Source organism: Pelodiscus sinensis, chromosome 1, assembly GCF_049634645.1.
Source record: "Pelodiscus sinensis isolate JC-2024 chromosome 1, ASM4963464v1, whole genome shotgun sequence".
NCBI classification, from domain to species: domain Eukaryota; kingdom Metazoa; phylum Chordata; order Testudines; family Trionychidae; genus Pelodiscus; species Pelodiscus sinensis.
The window spans coordinates 109,701,263-109,726,663 of NC_134711.1; the positions used below are offsets into that span (position 1 = coordinate 109,701,263).

Genomic DNA, 25,401 nt, shown 5'->3' on the forward strand with positions numbered 1-25,401 from the left:
TTTACTTACTATTAACCTGAAATAAGGGATAGAGGTTAGAGATTACACTTATGTCGGAAGTTCATATTTGCTGATGTGTTGGCTCAGCTGCTGAGATCTTCCCCATTGGTAACAATGAACATGTTAAATCAGAACATTATAGAAGCTGGAGATAGACCAGTTAGATCATCCACTAAAAGCCCCTCCCCCAAGAGCTTGTTTTCCATAGCACTTGGTAGCGTTCTGTTCTCTTTAGTTGTAGTGTCTCAGGCAGTGGGATTCCCATGTTGTATTAGGCTTCATCCCTCCACTGGACAGAGCTGGAACATTTTACTCCTTTGTGCCATACATAATCCATAGAGCTTCTCTAGCGGGTTTCTGACTCTCAATAATTTCTCAGCTTTTGGAAATGTGTGGAGGGCCTGAGCTGCCCAGACATATGCTTCGACTGGCAGAATTGGCTCCCTCCAGCAAGAGTTCTAACACTAGAATGTTATACAATATACTTTGGCTTCTTCAATATTTGGGACAGGAAAAATGCTATATTTCTTCCTCATACGCAGGATGTGAATAGTCATGTGGAATTGTCATATTAACCCATGCACATACAAATATAGACATGCACATGTGAATGCACACATACAGTCCATACATGTACATAGGAAAGCATCCGTGTTCATCTATAGATATACATGCACATATGGCACACATGCATGCACACACACATTTTGGACTAGATGAAGACTGGAAAACACAGTATTAATCCTATTTGACCCTCCTGCATTTATTCCTGCTGATTTAAGAGTAATTCTATCACCCAAACATTACAATAATTTTCTCAGTTTTAAAAAATAACACTTCTGGAATCTCTTCTATATGAATACATATACACTATTTGTGTTTCGTAGAAAAATTATTTATATTTTACCTAGCTAGCATTTACAATTAAGTACCTGATCAAATTTTGCTGTAAGATTCTTAAGCCATTGTGGAATATTTGCATCATCTGGCTTTGTTACGTCTAGGTGCTGAACTCTACACCTAGCACATGGTCACTACTTATCACTGGACAGGGAATAGGAAAGACAGGTCTAGCCAAGGAAAGTTTCCATTCCACTTTGTCATGTTATATATATCTATATAAATAAAATAAAAACTATTAGATTTATTATACTGTGCCAAGTGTTGCCTGGAAACTGGTTGCTAAGCAAGTTAAATTCTGAAGAGTAGGAGGTGTATAATTAGCTTTAAATACCTTCTGTGGATAGTAATTACCCTCAGAAATCAGTGAGACACTCATGAGGGGCTGTGTTCATGGAAGGCATAATTTAAAGGGGTACTGTTTATTAGCAAATGGTATCCTTATCAACGGGCACAGGGAAAGATGTTGAGGTCTCCCAGGGATCTCAAAGAAAATAGACTTTTTTACATTGTTTTTAGTACAAAGTTACCTGTTTTATTGGGCCTGACCCTCATAAGTGCCCAGCACTTGAAATTCCCACTCTTCACTGAGAATACAGACACATGGCATCTCTCCAGGGGCCTGTTTCTAAGCCCACAGTAGGCAACAAAAGACAGGATCTGACCTGTGCCTTGGCCCATAATTATTCAATAAGGAAAAGCTTGTTAGGTCTATGGGAAAAAAGAACTCACTAGAAGCCTTTTCCTTCTGGTCAGCACATCTCTCCTCTCACCATGGCATTTTGGCTCAAAAGGCTCATCTACCTAAAAACCTTGGGACTTTGTTTAGAGCCATGTTTTATTCAGACAGTTGTGGTCACCCTGAGCAGGAATGGATTTAAAAGTCTTTCACTGTCATCACTCCAGAAAGTCCATAATATACCTGAATGAAAGCTGGAGGGTTTAATAGGGGGATTTGCAGTGACTGATACATCCTCATTTTTCATGCTTTTTTCTTTCTCCCTTTTCCAAGCCGCTACTGGCGCCGGTGGAACAGGTTCTGCAGGAGGAAGTGCCGAGCTGCTGTCAAGTCCAATATTTTCTACTGGCTGGTGATCTTCCTTGTGTTTCTCAACACCCTTACCATTGCCTCTGAACACTACAACCAGCCAGACTGGCTCACTGAGGTCCAAGGTGAGAGGCAGTAGCAGTTCTTCTTGCTGGCCTTGTAACCAGTAAGGGAGAAACAAGCTTACAGGGATGAAGAAAGTGTTAATGAGAGCTGATGACCCAGTATTTGAAATACTAGCCTTGAACTACAAAAAAATACAATTACAATCCTCTATTTGCAGAAGATGTTGGGCAGTATTTTATATACATGACTGCATTATGAGAGGCTTCAGAGAACACTGAGGGCTGGGCTGTTAGGACCCAAAAGCATACCAGCTAGAGCAGGAGTGCACGATAATTTTTGATGGGGGGGCACTCCAAGATTTTGGTAAGTGGTCAAGGGCCGCACTTTTCTGTGGAGGGAGTGCAGGATCTAGGATGGAGGCTGGGTACAGAAAGGCACATGGGGTAAGGGACTGAGGTGCAGGAGATGGTGTGGGGTCTGAGAGGGTGTTTGGGTAAAGGAGGGCATAGTGATTGGGGCAGGGGGTGCATAGGGTTTGGATGGTGGCCTGGGGGAGGGAGTTAGAGTGCGGGAGGGGCAGAGGTGCCAGAGGTAGGCTCTGGCTGGGAGGCGCTTACCTAAGCATCTCCCAGCCTGCAGCACCCCCCAAGGGAGGCTGGGCTCCCTGCCTGCTGCAGCCCCAGTCTGCTTGAAAATACATGCTGTTCCCTGGACCTGGCTCTCAGCTCTGGGTGGGGGAAGAGGCGTGTCCTCCCCCCCTCCCCTCCCAGGCCAATCTCTCAGCTCCAATTGGCTGGCTGTTTCCAGCTAATAGGAGTTGAGAGATTGGCTGAGGGCTGTTCTTATTGGCCACTTGTTTATGGCCAATAGGAGATGAGCACTGCTCAGGGGGCAGAGCAATCACACAAAGCCTCCCCCCTCCCTGCAGAGCAGAGAAATGTAGGGACTCCACTTTAAACTGCTGGCGTCTGTGTGCCTGAGGGCCCCAGCAGGGTGGGCCATGGGCTGGATCCGGCCCCTGGGCCATATTTTGCCCAGCCCTGAGCTGGAGTGTTCCTTTAGATCCAGCTGAGGTCACACAGTCAGAGTTTACTTGTATGTGTGTGTGCAGCACTTTCGCTGCTAGTTTAAGAGTAGATTCTTGGGGCTGTAAGTTCCCCAGCGTGTCACTTGAATGGCATTTATGATACATTCAGGTTACAAGGGAGGTGAGGAGGGAGGAATGATTTATGAAGTTCCCCTTAGTCTAAGAAATAAACAGCTGAATCCTCAGTGGAAAAGAAAGAGCAGCTGAATTAAGCAGCGGCAGATAACACAGCAGCCAATAGCTGTAACCTGTACATCGGAAGATGACGAGTGTGACAGGAGGTTGTGCACTGGAAAGCACAGTTCCTGTCAAGGCGGTGGTATGGCTGTGTATTACATGCATGTGGGAAGTGTTGTGATTGAAACCAGGCTTCTATGCAAAACATTCTCATGCCTGGGTTGTCTGCACATAGGCCCCCTTTCTTGGCTGCATGCTGAGCAGCATCCTCTCTCTTTTCACTCTGACCTCAGCTGTTTTGCTAGTAGTAGTGTTGGGATTTTGGGTGGTATTGGTGGGTTTGGGTTAAAGGATAATTACTATTATTCTTTATCTGTTTTTTTTTTATGAGACACTGCCAATAAGGTGCTGCTAGCTCTTTTCACGGCAGAGATGCTGCTGAAGATGTACAGCTTAGGTCTCCAGGCCTACTTTGTGTCTCTCTTCAACCGCTTTGACTGCTTTATTGTTTGTGGAGGAATCCTGGAGACCATCCTTGTGGAGACCAAGATCATGTCACCACTGGGCATCTCGGTGTTGAGATGCGTCCGACTCCTGAGAATTTTTAAAATCACAAGGTACTTCTGTTTTTCATGGAGGCCAACTTTGGGGAGGGAGCAGGGACAGGCCTTTGGAGCACCAGTGTCTTTCGGACAAATATAGTACTTGAGGTCTGTTCTATACATTCATGTATCCAAATCACTGATCTCCTTTCAGCTCCATTCCTTCCACTATCCTATATACTTCTTGGTATAAACCACTCTTCCTCCAAAGGGCATCACAGTTTCTACTCTGTCATCTGCGGTGTGTACCTTTCGCAGTACAGTGGTTTCTGGAGGGCAGCTGAGACCTAACGGCACCTGCACATGACTGATCAGAAACAGAGACACCTTTGGGTGGCAGGGGGAATGGGTGAATGGAAGGAAGCAAGAAACAGCTGAGCAGAAACTCCATAGCCAACATGGAGCCGTTTGAGACTGGCCTGTCAGTAGGGGATTTAGGATGGAGACATCAGCTCTTTCATACGGAAGAAATAGGAGAAGTCTGAGTGAGGGGGTTCACTGAGAATTGGTCCGCCTTTCTATGTAGATTGGCAAGCTGCAAAAATTGGAGGAGCACCTATGGGGAAGAAATGGTGCGTGCTGAGCTCCCAGCAACCCTCTCAATCAGGGCTTCCCCCTCCCCAGCACCATCCGCCTGCCAGCAGCCCCGCCAATCAGTTCCTCCCTCTCCCTCCCAGCACCTCCTGCCTACCACAATCAGCTGTTCTTCAGTGTGCAGGAAACACTGTGGGAAATGGTTGGAATGGGGAGCAGGAAGAGGCAGGCTGGGGCTGGAATGGGATGGAGGAGAAGAGGAGCAGGGGTTGAGCACACCCCGAGAACCAAAAATGTCAGCACCTATGGATGCATCGCATGAAGAGTACAGGGAACCATCCTCCAAGGTGACTAGCAAGGCTGGTTAGAAGCCCTTTAAACTAAGCAGGTTAATGTATTAAAATATGGGAAGATGTTATCCACCAAGCTGGGTCTTTTAAGGGTTCCTGTCAAATTAAAAAGAAATTGTCATGTGTCCTTTTTTGCTGCTTTATGGTGACTTGAGGAGGCTTGAAAGACTGCATTAAGCAGCCACACTGTGTGCATACCCAGGAGCAGAGACCCTGGTGGCTTCCTTTCCTCCTCACCAGTCCCTGTGGAGAGAAGCACAATGCTAGCCCAAGCAGCAACAGAGAGGGGACTCTGCCTACTTCCCCAGCCACTCCTGTTTCTCCTACAGAGGAAAGGAGCCCCGCACTGGCAGCTGCACCCGTGACCTTCTTCAAACTCTTTTTTTCATTCCCTTCTTTCTCTCCTTCCCTTTCTACAAAGGCACAGCGCCTCTAGTCAGAGCGGGTATGTCTACACTACCCTCCTAATTCGAAATAGGAGGGTAATGTAGGCATACCGCAATTGCAAATGAAGCCCGGGATTTGAATTTCCCGGGCTTCATTTGCATAAGCCGGGCTCCGCCATTTTTAAATCCCCGCTCGTTCGAACCCCGTGCCGCGCGGCTACACGGGGCACGAACTAGGTAGTTCGAACTAGGCTTCCTAGTTCGAACTACCGTTACTCCTCATTCCACTAGGCTTCCTAGTTCGAACTACCGTTACTCCTCATTCCACTAGGCTTCCTAGTTCGAACTACCGTTACTCCTCATTCCAGGAGTAACGGTAGTTCGAACTAGGAAGCCTAGTTCGAACTACCTAGTTCGTGCCCCGTGTAGCCGCGCGGCACGGGGTTCGAACGAGCGGGGATTTAAAAATGGCGGAGCCCCACTTATGCAAATGAAGCCCGGGAAATTCAAATCCCGGGCTTCATTTGCAATTGCGGTATGCCTACATTACCCTCCTATTTCGAATTAGGAGGGTAGTGTAGACATACCCCCCTTCTCTTCCCTCCTGTAATCAGGTACTGCAATACACATGCTTGATTTAGCAGGACTTTGCCAGCTTGAGGTGAAGTCACAGGAAATTTCATCTCTCCACTCATCCCAATATAGTTATCCCCATGCAAATTCATGTGAGTGGCTGCTTAATGGAGGAAAGAATCTGGGGTTCACATGTACAGGCTTCCAGTTAGCACTTTGTAAAAGATTCAGCGGGAGGGTGGCAGTGTGTTTTCCTGCAGAACGAGGTATAAAAATGTCCCTACCATCATTTTAAACTTCCAGCAGGAGAGCTCTGTGAACTGAGTTAAAAAACACAGAGTGCAGAAAAAGCAAGACTAGATCTGGAAGATGTTCAAGATGGCCGAGCTGAGCTGCAGACAAAAACAACTAACTCGGATGCCAGATTAGTTTAAGGTTTTACCCTGAATTTAACAGCCATTATAGAATCCCAAAAAATGAAAAACGACTTTGAAATGTCTATGGTTTGGCTTACTGCCAAGTGTGGATGGTTTTCAGGGTCAGGTGTCAAGGGCTGAAAAGGAGTTTACAGCCATAGAGACAGCTCACACATTGGCCAAGGCAAGGCTGAGACTATTCAAAAGGAAGGTGGCCTATTTAGACGAGTCAACTGAAGACACAGGGAATAGGAACTAGCAAAAATAAACTATTAGATTTAGACTCCCAGGAGGAGTGGAGAGCCCAGATCTGCAGCGTTTGTCTTCTTTCTGGATCCCTGGGACTAAAGACAAAAGATGACAAAATTAAACTAGATATGGCTCATCAAGCTCTGGGTTAAGTTTCCAAGTCAAGTGCCTGTCCCAAGCCTGTGTTAACAGGATGCAGGCAGGCCATCCTACTAGTAGGTTTTATGGGAGAAGAAGTAACAGCCTGATCATGAACAGTTGTTTTTTTCCAGATTCTTTTCTACTCCTGCAGAGAGAGAGGGAGAACAGTTTATAAACCTGTCAGGAGAATTCTCTGTGAAAAGGGGCATAGATGTGGAACCTTTTGCCTAGGAATCCAGAGCGTGTCTAAGGGTACGTCTAGACTACATGCCTCTGGCGACAGAGGCATGTAGATTAGGCTACCGGACATAGTAAAATGAAGCGGCGATTTAAATAATCGCCGCTTCACTTAAATTTACATGGCTGCCGCGCTGAGCCGACAAGCAGCTGATCAGCTGTTTGTCGGCTCAGCGCGATAGTCTGGACGCTCCCCTGCTGACATCAAAGGTATTTGTCGACCACCCAGGTATGCCTCATCCCAGGAGGCATACCTGGGTGGTCGACAAATACCTTTGATGTCGGCAGGGGAGCGTCCAGACTATTGCGCTGAGCCGACAAACAGCTGATCAGCTGCTTGTCGGCTCAGCGCGGCAGCCATGTAAATTTAAACGAAGCGGCGATTATTTAAATCGCCGCTTCATTTTACTATGTCCGGTAGCCTAATCTACATGCCTCTGTCGCCAGAGGCATGTAGTCTAGACGTACCCTAAGAAAGGAATTCAGACCCTTACATCTAGAAATTAGAAAGAAAGAAACATTGAAATATTCCAACATTCTGCTTTTTGTGAGTATTCTTTCTAGTACAGCTGCCAGTTTTCCCATTCTTAAGTCAGCTCTAAACACAGTGCTGCTTTAATGTCGTTAGCATTATAGACACTGATGGAACAAACACATGAGTGGAATGATAATAAAGTAAGATACCATCCCAGAAAGATCAGAAGGGCAGAAAGGATGACAATGTAATGGATTATGTCAAATATATATTTGTGACTGACATGAAGACATATTGGACATAGAAATAGTAATAATCAAGAGGCTAAAAAGAGGCACAAATCATGGAAAGTATGAAGGCAAGTGTATATCTTAGACTACCTGATCTTCATAAATCTGTCTGTCTATCTAAATTTTCCATGAAAAGTATTAAGTATAGACAAAACTCTCAGTGCATCAAAATATGCACATATCTGAAGAGCATAACATTTTATCATAGAGCAGAAAAAAACACAAATTGAATGAATATCCCATAGTTTAGGGAACCACTGTTAGAACTTCAGGAGCAAACATTACTTGGAAGATTATAAACTATCATCAGAATTATTACATGATGTAAATTAAAGAGAAGCAATATAATCTATTTGTTTTGTTCTCTTTAATGTTTACAGTGTTGTGCAGAATATCTTCCTGTGCTGAGAGAAGTCAGATGACTGTCTCTTCATGACCTAGAAGGCTTTATAAAACCCTCTGGCTGTGTCTACACTGCACCCCTTTTCCGGAAAAGGGATGCAGATTAGACACTTTGGAATAGGCAAATCCGCGGGGGATTTAAATATCCCCCGCGGCATTTGCATTAACATGGCTGCCGCTTTTTTCCTGCTTGGGGATAAGCCGGAGAAAAGCGCCAGTCTAGACGTGATTCTCCGGAAAATAAACCCTTTTCCGGAGGATCTCTTATTCCTATTTAAATCCCCCGCGGATTTGCCTATTCCAAAGTGTCTAATCTGCATCCCTTTTCCGGAAAAGGGGTGCAGTGTAGACACAGCCTCTATGTATTCCTTTATATAGACTGAAAAATAATCCATTTGTTTTTGTTTGTAAACTTAGGTTCAAATTTTAAAGCTATGTCCTGTCACTGAATGTTCATGGGTGGTTCTCTGTTAAGTCAATGGGTTCTTATACCTCCAAGCATATTAGTCTGTGTTGGGTAATCAATGTTGGAAGCACTAGTGTAAATAGCCCACTAGTCACTGACACTTCTTAAAATTGTGGATCTTTGAGACTGCAGGTATCACAAAGCCATGATGGAAGGGGTATAAAGGCATGGAAAGGTAGTCTTAAGACAATTCCTGGATTCTGTGTCTGGTCTTGGGCATGTCTCTGTACCTTCATTCCTCCAGTTGAATACTGAAGATAATAACAGTACTGGCCTACCTCACAGGAGTTTGCAAGGCTTAGTTCCATAATGTCTGTAAACTGTTTTGAGATTCTCAAGTGGGAGATGCTGTAGAAGTGCAAACTTTCATGGTTAATATCTTAGTCCAGGTGGAGAAAGCGACAATGTTTTTTTCCTTTACAACTCAGTTTCTGCTGCTTGTTGCTGAAAGGAATTCAAATATCTGTATTAGTGACATCACAGACTGTGGCCATGAAAATAACTGTGATGTCACAGGTATTGCATTTTTTTTTCTTTTTTGTATGATGAGAAAAGAGCAGAAAATGAGCAATGAGGGCCGTTGTCCAAAATGCATTGCTATATGTTTGGATACTCCAGGCCAAATCCATTCCTGGGTGACTTCATCGAGCTAGTTGAATTGCTCCAAGGATGGCTTTGATCTTCCTAGTTTGTCCCTCAGCTAACTGAAGTCAAACTATAAGGTGTTGCTCGGATGTACACTAAGGAAAAGCTTCAGAGGGGTAGCCGAGTTAGTCTGTAGCAGGAAAAACTTTAAAAACAACAAATAGTGGGTTGTGTCCATGAAAGCTTATGATACCATCTATGTGTTTTGTTAGTCTTTAAGGTGCTACTAGACTGTTTGTTGTTTTTTAAGTTTTTACTAAGGAAAAGATTGAGTTTTGGTCAGGTTTAGCTAGCACACAATAGCTAAGGTGTCTTCATTTTGAGCCAGTCACTGTCTCAAGACAAATGCCCACTATGCAAATTTGTTTTCTGACTGGCTGCTTTAGTTTTGTGCATGGATTTAAATCCTCCAAGGAATGAAGGTAAAACATCACCCTTCTTGGCACCATATCATCTCAGTTAATTATGCTGAAGTTTTAATGTTCCATAAAAAATAAAGCTGGAGTGCTGACACAGCTGTAAGAATTATAAAGAAATGTTAACCTGATGAATGACTAAGCAGTTGGGCTCTGATCTAACAATAAATGTAAGCATGTGTGTAACTTTAAGCAAGTCATTGAGGCTATTCACATTCTTTAAGTTGCACATTCATTTAAGAGTTTTTCTGTATTGAGAACTAAAGGAGTTGTGCCTTAGCTGAAATTTTCAAAACTGAAGGAGTTTCGATGTGCAGGGAGATACTCTGAAACTGCTTAATCTCTGGTTTAACTATGCTGAACTTCATGGTGTTTCACCAGGGGTGAATTTGGCCCTCTTTCTATTTCACTTGTTCTTCCTCCCTAAGTGTAAAAATATGTGCGCTGTAAGTGTGAACAGAGATAGGAAGAGCTGTTAATTGCACATCCACTGAGGATGTTTGGTGATGTTGAGCCCACGGCTTCAGTCGATTTACCTTACTTTTGCAATTTTGCATTTCCCATCTTTCTAATTGCAGTTAAACATGAAAGCAGCCTCGCCTCCTGGCAGCACTGCCGCTGAACTGGGGAGGGCACAGCATTTCTCTTTGATGCTCAGCCACTTGAGAGGAGCTGGTTGCTGAACTTCAGAGGAGAGGCCCATGTCCCTCTCCAAATCTGGCCACCAGCCTTTGCAAAGTGATTGGGCCTCTCTGAATTTCCCCTCTCCCCTAAAAAGGGAAAGCAGCTCCTTTTGCACTGATTTTTTAGAACACTTGGCCAGTGGCATTTTAAGTGCCCGTCACTCTGATTCCACTCTCTATTTGTTTGTAATGGTAGGGAAGGCACCGTGTTCATTTGGGGTGAAAGTCATTCCTATGCACAAGGTCTGTGCATCATTTAAATGCCACTTAATCCTGATTTTAAGTGGTTAATGGGACCTGAGTGGTACATAGGCTTTGTGCTGGCCTGCTTCATGGTGTGAATTTCACCATTAGTGATCATGTGACATTTACTGAAGTATGGAGTTTAGAGATTAAAACAACTATTAGCTCATCTTCCTTGACTCATGTAAAATTAGAAAATATCCCCTGTTCTCTTTGAATGTTTATGTGAAATAAGTGATAGATAGATGCTGGAAGAAACTCCTTATTAGCACCTTTTAAGTGTAAATCTTCAGAGATTACAGGTTCCAGGTTGGCTTTGCTCCCAGACCCATAATCACCTCTGTAGGGGTGACACTGGTATAGGAAGAGAGGCTACCGCTGAGCTTGAAGCGAGTGGAAGGTGTCTAGCAGCCAAGAGAGCAGCATGGAAGCTGCTTCAGAGCTGACATTCTATGTCCCACAATCGAGTCCGTTTCCCCCTTCCCATTCTGCCATTTGGTGCAGAGGGAAAGCAAAGTATGGCCACAGTCCAACATCTTCCTGTTCCTTTTGGGGCACTGTGAGGCCCCAGTCAGTTTGGATGCTCTCCTGAATGGAGCACACAGTGAGTTGAAGGCGCTTTGCAATGTCCGCACTTAGTCTGACCCCATCACTGACATCTGGATACACTGGGTGAAGAGGAGAGTCACCAATCGATTTAACTCTAGTTGCTTTAATAGCTGCACTCAACACTGTATGTCGTTATATAAAAGGGTTTGGAATGTAGATTGTTACAAACAGTTTATTCTTCCATCAGGAATTGCAGTAAAGGAGCTTCATCTTAGTAATGTCCAGGAAATTTATGCCAGTCTGAAAAGTTTTTTAAAAAGTCATCTATTGTTTTTTAACATCAGGCTGCAAGTGGCATCTAGCTACCAGGGTGACACCAAAAATGTCAACCTAGAACTGTCAAGTATCAGAGGGGTAGCCGTGTTAGTCTGAATCTGCAAAAGAGACGAGGAGTCCTGTGGCACCTTATAGACTAACTGAAGTGTAGGAGCATAAGCTTTCGTGGGCAAAGACCCACTTCGTCAAATGCAAGACGAAGATGCATCTGATGAAGTGGGTCTTTGCCCACGAAAGCTTATGCTCCTACACTTAACCTAGAACTGGTTAGGAGCATTTTAAAGATGTACTGAGGCCGTGTAATGAGTTTGATACATAAAGAGCAGTGGCAGTGCATAGTTTGCAGAAGCCAGAGACAAAGGGTTGTTGAGGACTGAATCTGATATCTGCACTTGAAAGGGAATCCTCTGAACTGGCATTCATGCTAAAATTCGACACTCTCCGCACGGGACTTAACAAAGACCCCAGCTATCTTACCCATTACAAAGATAGCTTCCCCCATTATCACCTCTAATTCTATTAACTCACAGACATCTCCCCTTCCCCACCTCTAATATCATTAACTCACTGGCATTCACCTCCTTCCCCCCCCCCCCACATCCCCCTTCTGTTCTGTAATGTGATTTGTCCTTTTCATATGTGTTCTTTTTTTTTAAATTGTATCCTTTGGTATATATGGTTGTGACTACTTTCTTCCACTATTTGATCTGAGGAAGTGGGTCTGGCCCACAAAAGCTCATCATCTAATAAACCATCTTGTTAGTCTTTAAAGTGCTACATAGACCTGTATGTTGTTTCAGCTACACCAGACTAACATGGCTACATTTCTACCACTATTCTGATATCACACTGGTGCATCTCCAGGGTGTCTCCACAAAGGGCAAAGGAGTTACACCATTGAAAACTGGTGTGGGAGGAGGAACTGGCCCTGACTATCTACCCCAGTCTCCCAAATATCAGAAAGCTCAGCAGCCTCCATCCAAGGTTGAGCGCAGGCATGCGCGTACACATACACACACCAGACTTTGGACAGATTTTGCATCCAAATAGTTTCCCCCATCTGTTCTTGTCCATTATTACAGAGCCATTCTCTGGAGTCAGGTATTCTGGCTGTTGAACCAGCTGTGAGAGTTGTAATGAGGTTGGTTAGAATGTAACTCATTGAAGCAGCAAGAGCTAATCACTGTATATTGATAAGAGAGTTGCAGCACCTTAGACGGAGAGCACTGCAGTAATCTTCTGTCTGTGTGTGTGGCAGGGGGAGGGGGAATTGTGTACATACACGTGTGGTAGTAAAATTACTCATTAATTGCAGTCGGTCTCATTATCTCAGGGAAGCACATGGATGATTCACTGCTTAACAGGTTGTTTGGAAATGCTTGTTTATATGCAGTAGGCAGCCTGAAACATTATCTAATGCAGTCCATGAGCACCTGCCCTGGGAAAGGAATCTGAACTGCCTCTCTTTGGCTCCCTTAGGTATTGGAACTCCTTGAGTAACCTAGTGGCTTCACTGCTGAACTCAGTCCGCTCCATCGCTTCCCTGTTGCTGCTTCTCTTCCTCTTCATCATCATCTTCTCGCTGCTGGGAATGCAGCTCTTTGGGGGCAAGTTTAACTTCGATGAGATGCAAACCAGGAGGAGCACATTCGATAACTTCCCCCAGTCTCTCCTCACTGTGTTTCAGGTATGGGTCCCAACAGTTCCAGCAAGGAATTGACAGTCTGCTCATGTGTGCCCCCTCTCGGGGCGAGACGGGTCTGGTAATTCCTGTGCAGACTGGTATTCAATGAGACTGGAGATTAAATTAGTCTACTGCAGAAAGTGATCAATGACAATGAGTTCTGCAGCTGCTGAGATGGTGGCCAAGGTTAGGAGCTGAGCTGAATTCCCCATCTGTTGCAGAGGACAAACTTTCATGTGTCTAGCTGGGGCCAGAAGATAAGCACTGCCCTGTCAAAGGCAAGCATCTCCCTCCTAAAGCTGACACAATTGCTGCCTAGGCCTGCATTTGTGGTTTGCCCTAACAGTGTTCCACTGGGTCTGAGAGGAATTGGAGAGATTTGAGAAAACCACATTGGGAATCTAGTATCTGTATTCTGAGTACAGCTTTGCAAGTGGTCACATCAGAGCAGGCGTAAAGCTAGCTTGTGTGCATGAGGAGGGGAAGTGAAAATCACCTGCTGTATAGAGGTATGCAAAGTTGTCTGAGCCTTACTCTGCTGTGCTGCATTCCTGTGCTGAGCATTCTGTTCCAGCACTCTTTCAGCAGTCTGACTCATGCAAACACGCACACCATGGAATCGTATGGCAATGGCCAGGAAACCCGAGCAAAGCTGGTGTGGTTATCTGCTTGGCTTGAGCAGCCCACCCCCATGGGACATCCGGACATTCAGAGCACAGACCCTCTCAGTTCTTTTTGTTTTCTGGTTGGAACCATCCAGTAATCCGAGTCCCTCAGAGAATTTCTCTAGGAGAGGGTGGGGTTTCTTTGTTATCATGGCGTTTTCAGGTTTGCTGTGTGGTCTAACACTGTGTCCCTTATTGGTGGGAATGTGTCATTTAGATCCTGACTGGGGAGGACTGGAATTCGGTGATGTATGATGGGATCATGGCTTATGGCGGCCCCTCTTTTCCAGGAATGTTGGTCTGTATTTACTTCATCATCCTCTTCATCTGTGGAAATTGTATCCTTTGATGCTACCTTTTCTCCAGGAAGGGATGTATTTAAAGCCATGTTTTATTACCTTATTGTGTCAGGGGAATATGAATTTCACGAGTGTCACCTTTATGGTTTACCAGGCTCTGCATTTTAGCTTCTGACAGCTAAAAATCAATCTCATCTAATTAATTTTAACTGATACTAAGACTTTAAACAATAACATTTGTTAGAGCAGGATAAAGTCAAGTCAGCTCAATATGCCAAATATAGTTTTAGTTTAATTCCTTCTTCCTTTTTTTCACCAGACCTTAGTCCCCACCTTGTCCAGAAATGAATCTGCATACCCACTTAATCTATGTAAAGTGTATTTTTTTGTTTCAATGTATTCCTCTTATTATTGTTATCCACCCTTTGTGGAACAAATACATATGTAGTTTACAATACACTTTATACAAATGCTATAAAAGTAGACATTTTACAAATCAAATTTTATGCATGCTCCCACATTAACTTACTGATAAAGATTTCCTTTGATAGATTACCATCTATTTGTATAAAAGATATAAAATCTGTATTCCCTGTTAGCTGTAGGTCTGAGCTGGTGCTGAGCACCCTTGACACCCATTGGTTTCAGTGGGGATTGAAGGTACTTAGCTTGCTCCAGGAGAAATGCAGCACATTCCATAGAGGGCTCTGTGTGTATGAAATGCAGCTGTCCTTTCCACTTCTGAAATACATGCCTGTAAATCTGCCCCTATTCCCTGTCTGCCACTAGTTCCTTCTGGTTTTGTTTGTGTTCCCCTAATGCAGTGTTTCTCAAAGTGGTCCATGGATCCACTCTGAGGAACCTGCTAAGAAGCCACTAAGTGTTTTTTTTTTTTACCGGCTCCGCAGCCACGGAGCCTCGTGGTTCCCAATGGCTCTGATTTGCTGTTTGCAGCCACGAGGAGCCGCAGGAAGCAGGCTGGTCTGGACCATTGCTTCCTGCAGCTCCCCTTGGTGGCAAACAATGAACCAGAACCAATGGAAGCCATGAGGCTCTGGGCTGCGCTGCTGGTAAATGAACTGACTGGAGCAGCCAGTCAGCAGGTTTCTCAGAGTGGAATCAGGGACCACTTTGGGAGACACTGCCCTTGTGGATGATTCCCTCCTCAGAGATGATACATTTTTCCTGCTGATTCTTCTATGTGATAACCTTGTAGACTCAGCCTAACTTCTTTGACCTTTCTTCATAATTTAATTCTCTCAGGCCCTGGTGTCCGATATCTCTGTTGCCCTATGCTGCCCTCTCTCCAAAGTGAGATGGTGCAATCCCATGTATCTGAAGGTCGAGGGAGGCAGTCTGTCATCTTAGAAAAGGCTGCAATTCAGGTCCCCTAGTAAAAGGAAAGGAAAACTCCAGCCAGCTGTGCAAGCCAGCTGGCTTTGGAAGACAGCATTTTGGGCCCTTGACCCCCATAGCACGGTGGTAATCCAGGAGGGTTCTATATATTTACAATACAAGCCTTTAACTGGAATTCACTTAAATAGGATTATTCATAAGAGAAGCTGAAGTTCAGCTTTGCAAAACGGGGGTCTCTGAACAGTGGTTGACCTGGACACAAGGGAAAAGAGGGAGCTACAACTCCAGCTCCGAATTTCTAGCTTGTCCACCCAGGCTCCTCAGGTTATTGGAGCACGATTGCTTTGTACGGTAAACCTTACATGCATGGGCTTATGTTGGGACTTGACAGAACTGCCAAACGAATCCCTTAGCACTCAGCTCTAATGAATTTCACTTTGGTCCCCTTAGAGATACGCTGCTAATGACAATGTTATATGAAATGTCAATTACGGCCAATCAAGTCTGTGGGGAGTACTTTAATGAGGTTGTTCAATTCAAGTACTTAGGCCAAAATGTTCACAGGCAGGTGCCTAATGTTATGAGGATCTTGAATACATACTTGGACTCCTAAAGAAAAGAGGCCTGCTATTTCAAAGGCTTAGCCCATGTGCATGTTCCTTTATGTTCAAGGGGACTTGGGGTGTGCTCTGCTCTTCTGAAAAACAAGCCACTGTGATTTAGATGCCTCCATATGGATTGAGACGCCTCACGTCAGGAAGGCAGGTTTAAACATTCGGAAACACAGGATTTTGTGTTAGCCCTGGGGAAAGCGGGGAGGTGTGTGTGGAGGGGGCCTAAACATTTGTGTGTGATCTGATTGCAGCTTGCTCATAGGAGTAGACTGGCATTTTCAGGTGATCAGGGTTTTCCCTGTCCTGGTTTATGGGTTTCCACGCCCATTTTCTTTACAGAAATACACAAACAGATATCCTGCTGAATGTATTTTTAGCCATTGCTGTGGACAATCTTGCTGATGCTGAGAGTTTGACATCTGCTCAGAAAGAAGAGGAAGAGGAAAAAGAAAGAAAAAAACTGGCTAGGTAAGCCCATCTACGTTATTTTAAAAACGGAAGTGGTTGGAATGCGGGAGCAAAAGGAAGGCTTTAGGGTTACCGAGTTGCACTGCTGTGCGGGGAACCAGCTATCGGGGGGAGGAGGGGGGAGAACGTGAGCTCGTTGTTCCTTGAACTATCTGTGCTGGAAGCATTGTGGCGGTGATGTTCAGTGAAAGGGGCTGCATCATTCCTAGCCTCTGGTTGTATAGTTTAAAGCCCATTGGTACCTCCCATGGCTGGAACACTGTAACCAGAGAGGAGGCATGCAGGGCCATGGGCTTGTGCAGTAAATATGACATTGGAGGAGGAGAAGTAGGAAGTGATAACAACACAATGACCTTGTGTGAGCTCCCCCGGTGTTTTCTGATCCCCGCCCCACCTCTAACAGTTGATGTTTATCAGAGGCACTTTCAGCTCTTACTTCCCAAGACCAAAGATTCATCTGCTTTTTCACCTCTGACCCTACATCCCCCATTCTTCATCCCAGTTCCTGGGGTGCTCCTAGGGACTCCTGGTAAGGGTGAAACTTCATTCCGACTTTCTCTTTCTTTCCTCACTGTTGGCAGTGGAGAAGCTTAATGTCTCGTTCCTTCTCCTTGTCCCCCTAACTTTGTCCTGGCTGCCTGGAGAAGGGACTTGCTCTGATACACTGATCATTCTGCAGGACATCTTTTCAGCTGGCAGAGTATTCCTATGATCAGGGCTCTGTTTGCCCTGCCTAAGGGTTGGCATAGCAAGCAGAGCACGAATAGCCAACAAAGGCCATCAGACAGCTGGCATGAAATTGGGAGCCATTCTGAGGAAAATCTGCAGGCAGCATAATCCTAGTGTAGAGCTAAGATCCTAGTGTAGCACCAGGATCCTAGTGTAGAGCTTGAAAACTATGTGTCTTGTGTATGTGAGGGGTGGGAGTTGGGTGAGTGTAGAGAAGGTCTGTAATCAGATCTCTAGGTATGTGTACATGTACACAGAGAGGGAGCGATGAGTGCGTACATCCCTAAGAAAGTTCTGCAGGTACATTCATTGACGTTGCCTTTCAAGCCAATCAGAATGAAAAGCCTGCGGGCATCTATGCAGAATGGAGATGCCAGCTGATTATTGTCATGTTGTCATTACACTGAATTTCTGAAAGGGAACCCCCTTAGTAAATGTTTGCTTTTAATCCTGTTGAATTGTTAGGACTGCTAGTCCTGAAAAGAAAAAGGAGATTGAGAAACCAGCTGTGGAGGAAGAGACAAAGGAGGAGAAAATTGAGCTGAAATCGATCACTGCTGATGGGGAGTCCCCACCTACTACCAAGGTCTGCTGTCTCCTCCCACTCAATGTGCTGTAAACAGTTCGGATTTCTGAGGGAACAAAAAGTCAGGGCACTGTCTGACCAGGGCTTTTTCTATGTCTTTATCAGATCAACGTGGATGATTATCAGCCCAATGAAAATGAAGAGAAGAATCCATATCCTACTACTGAAGCTCCAGGTACATCTCATCCCCTTTTCCTTATCACTGGTACAGGAAGGAGAGGCTCTAGTTCCCAAAGTAATGACAGTTCAATCATATTGATTCCAATTATTTTTTTATAATAATTATCCAAAGCCTGAGAGAGCTCTAATTTGTGTCAATGGGTGATGTGGCCACAGCAGCCCCCAGAACTGATGGGCAAAAAAAGTGAAGTAAAAACACTTTTCCCCTTAACCTCTTCGGTGTAGCAAAGTTGGCCCTAAACATGAGTGAAGAATACAAATTTTCCTGGAATGATCAGTTTTCCAAAAATGTATGCTTCTAATTGTCCCTAGTGGTATTATCAGTGAAATACTAACTGATCAGCTGCATGGTTGTTTGCTGTTGTATTGCACCCTTTATTGAAGTGAAGCGAATTGTATGGTGGTTTCCAGAATTGTTCTTTTCGCCCTTATTTAAGATCAGAATTACATTCGCTCTTTGTCAGTCTTCTGATACCACTCCCGATGTTAGTGATTTGTGAAAATGATAGCTATTAGCCCTGCAATTTCCTGGCTGCTTCTCTTGGGTCCCTCAAATCAAAAAGCAAATCAGAAAAGTCAGGTGATCTAAAATCTTTCGTATGTTCAGGTATATTTTTAGGAATCCGTTATCTATTATTAGAGCAAATTTACTAGAATAATCAATTAGAGAGAGACTGTGGGGGAGGTGATACCTTTTATTGGGCCAACTTCTTTTGGTGGAAGAAACAAGTTAGCTTGTCTCTCTCACCAATAGAAGTTGGTCCAATAAAAGATGTTACCTCACCCTCTTTGTCTCTCTATTATCCTGGGGCTGACACAGCTATGGAAACACTGCCTATAGTAATCTATGACATTCTTTTCTATAACAAAAGGAAAAACTATGTAGCACTTTAAAGACTAACAAGATGGTTTAATAGGTGATGAACATTCGTGGGCCATCTTGTTAGTCTTTAAAGTGCTACATAGTTTTCCTTTTGTTTTAGCAAGATCAGACTAACACGGCTACCTCTCGCTTACTATTCTTTTCTACGTGGTCTTCTCATTCTGATATGTGAAACTCTAACCACACAGAACTTGTGTGCTGCCTCTCCATGTGGCAGCAGCCTAGGACAATTGGTTCTCAGGAACTCTTGTCCAGGGCTTCCCCTGCCTATTAGTAATTAAGTAATTATTCCAGTCTTTTGTATTTCTCCCATCCCATTTATCGGCTTCCTTGTGACCACCTGGTATTATGAGCTCCTCATTCTCTTAGCTAACCAAATCTGTTGTGCTACACGAAGAACCATGTGTCCCTATCCTGTCCATCTGCAACAATGCCTGATTTCAGACCTCTTCTTGGTCACTGCATGGATGTGGATGTACTTTGTGCCATTCTTACACTGCAGAACTCAACATTTCCTGGATACTATTTTTTCTCAGCTGCAGTCAGCTATTTCTACCATCCATCGATTTGTGGGTTAATCTCTTAATTTCAGTGAGCCTCGCACAGACACCATCATCCCACCTTCTAAAATCCCTCCTGCTCACCCAGTGCCTGAAAATGATTTGTAATAGTCATGTCATGTGTATCTCCGCTCACTTTATTCTAATTCTCTAAAACCTCCCCACTCAATCTTCCATCAGCTTCACCTGCCTCACTCCCACTAACCTCCTCTTACAGTATCTGCTGCACAATCCATCATCAAACCTCCATCACCAGGGGTCCTCCGAGCACTGATTATGCAACTCACCACTCTGCCCCCTTCCTCTCCTGAATCTCCAACAGAAATCAGCACCAACAGCGAGATTATATATATTAGAAAGATTATGATGGTGATATGCTATTCATCAAGGTAAAACAGGGTGCAAATCTTCCCATCTAGAGTAGCTACAGAAAAAAATCATATTCCAACTATCAGACATCCTGTCAGATCCTGGTCAAGTTACTTAATCCCTGCCTCAGCTTCCCCACCTCTCATACAAGATCATCTACTTATCTATCTTGTAGGAAATTTGTGAGGCTACATTCATTAATATTTGTCAAAAACTTTGAAATCATTAGATGACAGGCACAAAAGAGTGGCAAAGTGTTACATTTATAGCATTATTACAGTCATAAACCTTACCTTCTCCTTTACGTGGATTATGCAGAAAAGTACATGTGAAAGAATGTTTCTTAACCCATAAAGCTTGTGAAAAGTATAAACTTTCCAGTGTATTGCATGATACAATCCAATAGAAAAATGAGCTGGTACAGAAATAAACTTGTTTAAAAAGGTACATGCTCTTATACCAAACACAAACATTTATCCTAACTCCCCTGAGCTGAATTTCTGCTGACAGAGGTGCGGCGAGAATCCCATTTATGTGCATTCGGGTTATGTATTGAAAAGGCTACTTGTTTCCTTTCCCCAGCAGCCATGCACCAAAATTAGGGGATGAGCTGATTCATCTGCATTTCCTAAAGTGTTGAAAGTCCAGCCAAGCACAGTCACTGGCCCTAAGGGAAAGAGAAAGAAAGCAGGATGTGGAGCGAGAGTCTACCTGGAATTTATCTTATTTTGTGTGGGCTAAAGAAACTATTTTATTAAAGTAGAATTGCCTTGTAGGCACTGACCGGAAGATAAATTTTGTTGTGGGTAGTGAGTAATCTCTCCCATCTTTCAGCATTTCCACCAATCTTACTAATTAAATGAAGGGAACATCTGTAAAACAGCAAAATCCTGCACAAAGTAATGTATGACTTTAACAGGATCTTGAAATCCTCAAAGGGTAAACGTTCTCTTTCAACCCTTCCCTGCAAGGCCCCAAATCCCCATCTCTGCATTTCTTCCTTGCGGGTTAGTCACTGATCTGTGCAGTGCCTGAAGCTCTGCTTCTTAGGAACTTAGTTCAAGAGTTTTACCTTTGTCTCTAGCTTTTCAGTTCTCTCTCCTGAATTCTAAAAAGTGACAATTCTGAGAACTTCTGACTGGCATTTGATAAAGCTTCAGTCCCTAGTGTTTTCTTAGTGGCACACTCACTCATCTTGACACAACCTCAGGCAAGGTGTTGGCTCTGTGCAAGGTTCACATAATGCAAGAGGAGACGTTTTAGCTGTAGCCAACCCAGAGAAAGAACCGAAACTTCAGAGGTACATAATGTGCTTTGCACTCAAGTGAACCAGTGACTGCAACTCCATAGCATTAAAAGCCTAACTGTTCCTTCCAGCAGAGGAAGAGGAGGAGGAGCCTGAAATGCCTGTCGGCCCTCGGCCACGCCCAATGTCTGAACTGCACCTCAAAGAAAAGGCCGCGCCCATGCCGGATGCCAGTGCTTTTTTCATCTTCAGCTCTACCAACAGGTACTTGAGAAGTCGCTGCACTGCAGTGTTCCAACCATGAAAGGCAGGTCAAATCTCCTGTTGGTACTGACCCCCAAGAACATGCTGCGTGGGGCTTCCTGGAGTCAGTGGCTCAGTCAGTCTAGCAGAAACCCCTGCTTGGAATCCCAGATGGAAAGTTCTGCCTTAGGCAGCTCTGTGCTAGTACTGCTGCCTACGGAGAGTTCAGGGCTCCTAGAAAGCTCGTAGGAGAGGCAGATTGTGAATACTTTGTGTAAAGGGGTGTCACCCTCCAGTTACAATCCCCTTTCCCTTTGAGTGTGTGCATGCCTGCCACTTTTCTCAGTTTGCTCCACTCACAGTGCTCTGTCAGCTGCTGTGCTTATCAGGTGGGTTTTCAGTGACTCAACCCTCTGGCTGAATCACACACAGGTCATGTGCGAAACTAAAAAAAACCCAAATCTCTTCCAGGGTATACTGTCCAACCAGGCCTATCTCAAAGCACTCAATAACATTCTGCAGCTTTTCCTGGCTCAGTCCTTTAGCAGTCCAAAAGGGCCCATTGTGGGTACCCTCAGTTGGCTGTGTCTCTTCATCCCTCCTCAGGCTCAATCCTTAGTCTGACCAACAGAGTCTTTCTCAATAGCATGGTTATCCAGTTTACGTACTCTGGGATGGAGCAGTGCCCCTGGGGCTTCCTTCCGGGAGACTCTTCATCTGTCATTTAGTCCTCTGACCCCAGCTCTCTAGCTGAGTGAGTCTCTGTTCAGCCCCCTTCCTGCCCCACAAAGAAGAGCATGCTAAAAAGGGGATGGAGGAGGGGAACTCATGGCTCCACAGAGCAGAGCTGGCCTGCTGCAGAGAGCATTTGGTACCAGCACAGTCTCTCTGGTGCCCATTCTGGGGAAATGTGCTTTACCCTTGTCCCCCTACAAAGGATGTGGTGCATTGAACCACCTTCTTGCCTTCGGGAGGGCTGTACCACACCAACCAGCACAGAACTCTGGGATAGCTTCTGCCAAAGTTAAAAAAAGAAACCTGGGCATTAGAAATAAAATACGTCAGCTAGGGGGTCCGGAGAGGTTGAAGGATCGGTACGGCATGAACAGCCTTTCATCTGTTAGCCACCAGTCCAGATCTGTCATGATCAGCAGCCACTGAAGGGTATTCCCATGTGAAGTCTGCTTGGTGGCCAGTCATGTGTAGAATAAGATAGTGATCCTAAGAGGCTCGTGAGACCACAACCCTATTGTATATAGGTCACTGTAAAGCCATCCAATGCCAATGATTGCCAGTCATTAGGGACCTGCTCCCATTGAAGTTAATGACAAAACTCTCATTGATTTCAGTAAAAGTAAGATTGGATTGAGTTGGTGAATTAGTGAGGAAAAGCTTCTTGTGTCATTAACAGTTCCCTCAAGTCCTCTCTTCTCTGCCCTGTTCCCTTTTAGTTGCAAATGTCAGTAATTGCATCCATTAGTATGCTTCCATTTATGTTAAGTAAACACCATCCTCACAACTTGGGACAGTGCAAAGACTTTGGAGTCTAATTAACAGATGGGTTTCCTGATGTACCATATTGAAGCAAAAATAACATCAGTGGAAAAACAAGGACCATGTGGCACCCAGGAGCACATGCAGTGTTTTCTTGGTGTGGGGGGGTGGGTCTTAGTTGTGTCAGACACACTTAACTAAAGACATGTGGTATGACTGTGCCAAACATGGATGTGCAAAGGGGAAAGAGCACAAGGAGGATCCCTCCTGGGTGCCAGTGCAGGGTTAGGAAGAGTGTGGTCCTTGTATTCTCCTGAATATAGCACCATGGGAGACTAGAGCCATTCATAACTCTAGGTTCTCCAAAGTTGGGAGGAGGGAGAGAGGGACTGTGGTTGTCATAGAAAGGAATGCATGCTGCATCTTTCCAAAAATGTCGGAGTAACATGTTTGCCTAATGCATAAGGCCTCCCAGAATTTCCACGGGGGCATTGTGTAGGAGCACAGTCCCAACAGGAGACTGTATCAGAAAGCCAGTCATCAGATGCGATTAATGTGTGTGGGTGTATATAGTTGGCAGTGGGGGAACAGCAGTCAGCCCTCTTGGATTCTAATTCCAGCTCTGCCACTGTCTCACTGTGATTTCTTGGGCAAGCAAATTAACCTCTGTGTAAAGAGGGCTTATAGGACTTGGGAGTGTTGTACGCAAAAAAGGGGCCAAAATAAGATGAGGTTTTACTCCTAAATCTTTGCAAAGTGCTGTTGGATATTTGAGAGGCGGGAGCTATGGAGGTGCATAGTCAATTGGGAGAGGGAATTTTTCCATTTGACTGGAATCTGTTTTATTTCTTGCCTGCTAGGTTCCTGCTAAGAATAAGAATTGTTTTATATTAGGTTGAGCTTCCGCAAAGAGACGCTGGCCCTTAGAAGTCCTATCCCCAGACCCAACTTGTGCCTGGTTTCCTGTTATTGCATGAAGCACTAGTAGTGAGTGGAGCTCTTCTGACCTCTCCAGAGAAATTCCAGTTCCATCTCGGGATCAGTAGTAAATGAAAAACATGTATAGAAGAGAAGCTAAAACAAGCTGTGAACATTCCTCCTGCCTGAGTTTCTGTCTCTTTTCTCTTTAATTGAGGCAAGTGGTATCATTTCAGGGTGAACCAAAAGGAGGTCATTTGTTTCAGAACACCACTAAATTGGAATAAGGCCCCAAACATATGTAGAGAGAATGGCTGCCGTCCTCTCTTCCCTTCATTGAGGCACCAAGGGCCCGCCCAGTCCTGCAGGATGTTAAGCATCTCCCTTGGCTCCCTGGGTGGAGCGAAGACATTCGGCACCTTGCAGGGTCAGGTACAACTGCCTGGCCTAGTTCTCGCCCCCTCTCCCCCCAAGTCAAAGGGACTTATGCAGAACACTCTTACAGGTGAAAAGGAGGAGGGGTCCCAACGTTTAGCTCTCTCTGCAGCTAGTTCTGATGGATAAGGTTGTGTCTTTCCTCTCTCTTGCAGGTTTCGTCTCCACTGCCATCGAATCGTTAATGATAATATTTTCACCAACCTGATCCTCTTTTTCATCTTGCTCAGCAGCATCTCCCTGGCAGCTGAGGACCCTGTCCGACACTACTCCTTTAGGAACCAAGTATGCCTCCCATCCTCCCTCCCTCCCTCCCAACATGCGTGATTCAACCAGATCATGAACCCAGGCCAGAACAAACTAATGGCAGTGCAGAGAGGGCTGTATCACAGACTTCTGGGGCTGCCCTGAGTAGGCCAAGGGAAATGAATGGGCTTGCAGAGAAGGCAAGCCAGGGCAGAATTTGGCCTCAGATCAATATCACAAACCTCTGCTGGGGAAAGCAGGGAAAAGCACAGTGTGGGGGATGAGGGGGGCAATGTTTTCTATTGGGATTTTGGGTAGGGCAGGTCACAATAATACTAGGATCTAGAAACGTATGTTGGATTTCAAATAACTCTGTTTTTCAAGGGCTTTTGGAACTTCAGCTCTCCTGCTGTGTGCCAGCCTTTCACTTGAAAAACTCAGGGCCTAATTCTGACCTTCCTTATACTGGTGTAAATCAGAAGTAACACTCTAGGGCACTGCAATTGCACTGCTGGAAACCCAGGACTACTGAGGTTAGAACTGGGCCATCAACATTTGTGTTCCGGCTGTTAAGCTATAATCAAACCAGAAAATCCCCCAATAAGTATTAAATGCTTCCCCTGACCAAGCTGTGGGGCTTACTCCGCCCAGAAATGCACTCTAATCAACCTTTGTAAAAGCTCTTATTAGCCCTCATGGAAATTCACTGCTCTCCTGAGTTTGCCTCGATTATTCTGGTTTGGCACGGAAACCAGAAGAGTGAGCAGTTGGGGGTGAGACTTCTAGTCACTGCATTTCCGAGAGACATTTTGGAGCTTTTCTAGTCTAGTTCTGGAAAAGCTTGGAAGATTTTTTGACAGTAACTAAATGTTTGGTACAGCATGTTAAATCTTAATTTAATGCTGAATATCCAACTGTCCCTCCAAAACACTCACACATGCACAGCACAGAGATTGGTTTGCGTAGTACATGTTCCTGAGTTTATCTCAGTTTTTATCATAATTTTCCATTTCACCTTTAAAGAGAGCATAGAACAATATAATCTGACCTGTCACTGATTAGCCACATGTGCTTAATGTACTTAATATGAAGGTCTAAATGCAAGGCTCTGCAGCTGATATACCTAGAGCAGCATTTCCACGGACGCTCTAGTAG

At 44.6% G+C, this 25,401-nt stretch overlaps 1 protein-coding gene across 18 annotated transcripts in view; it reads left to right on the top strand.

Moving 5' to 3' along the window:
- The window catches only part of CACNA1C (calcium voltage-gated channel subunit alpha1 C), a 696,460-nt gene that overhangs the window by 549,841 nt on the left and 121,218 nt on the right, over positions 1–25,401 (top strand). For 17 of the 18 annotated variants that reach the window (XM_075896653.1, XM_075941259.1, XM_075896550.1 and 14 more), the window contains 9 exons: positions 1,913–2,073; positions 3,670–3,895; positions 12,751–12,958; positions 13,838–13,958; positions 16,243–16,357; positions 17,552–17,672; positions 17,778–17,847; positions 21,042–21,174; positions 24,156–24,285. In XM_075896653.1, the coding sequence (XP_075752768.1) occupies positions 1,913–2,073; positions 3,670–3,895; positions 12,751–12,958; positions 13,838–13,958; positions 16,243–16,357; positions 17,552–17,672; positions 17,778–17,847; positions 21,042–21,174; positions 24,156–24,285 (1,285 nt within the window). The remainder of the gene's footprint in view (positions 1–1,912; positions 2,074–3,669; positions 3,896–12,750; positions 12,959–13,837; positions 13,959–16,242; positions 16,358–17,551; positions 17,673–17,777; positions 17,848–21,041; positions 21,175–24,155; positions 24,286–25,401) is intronic. The other variant, XM_075941267.1, reaches the window with a different exon arrangement.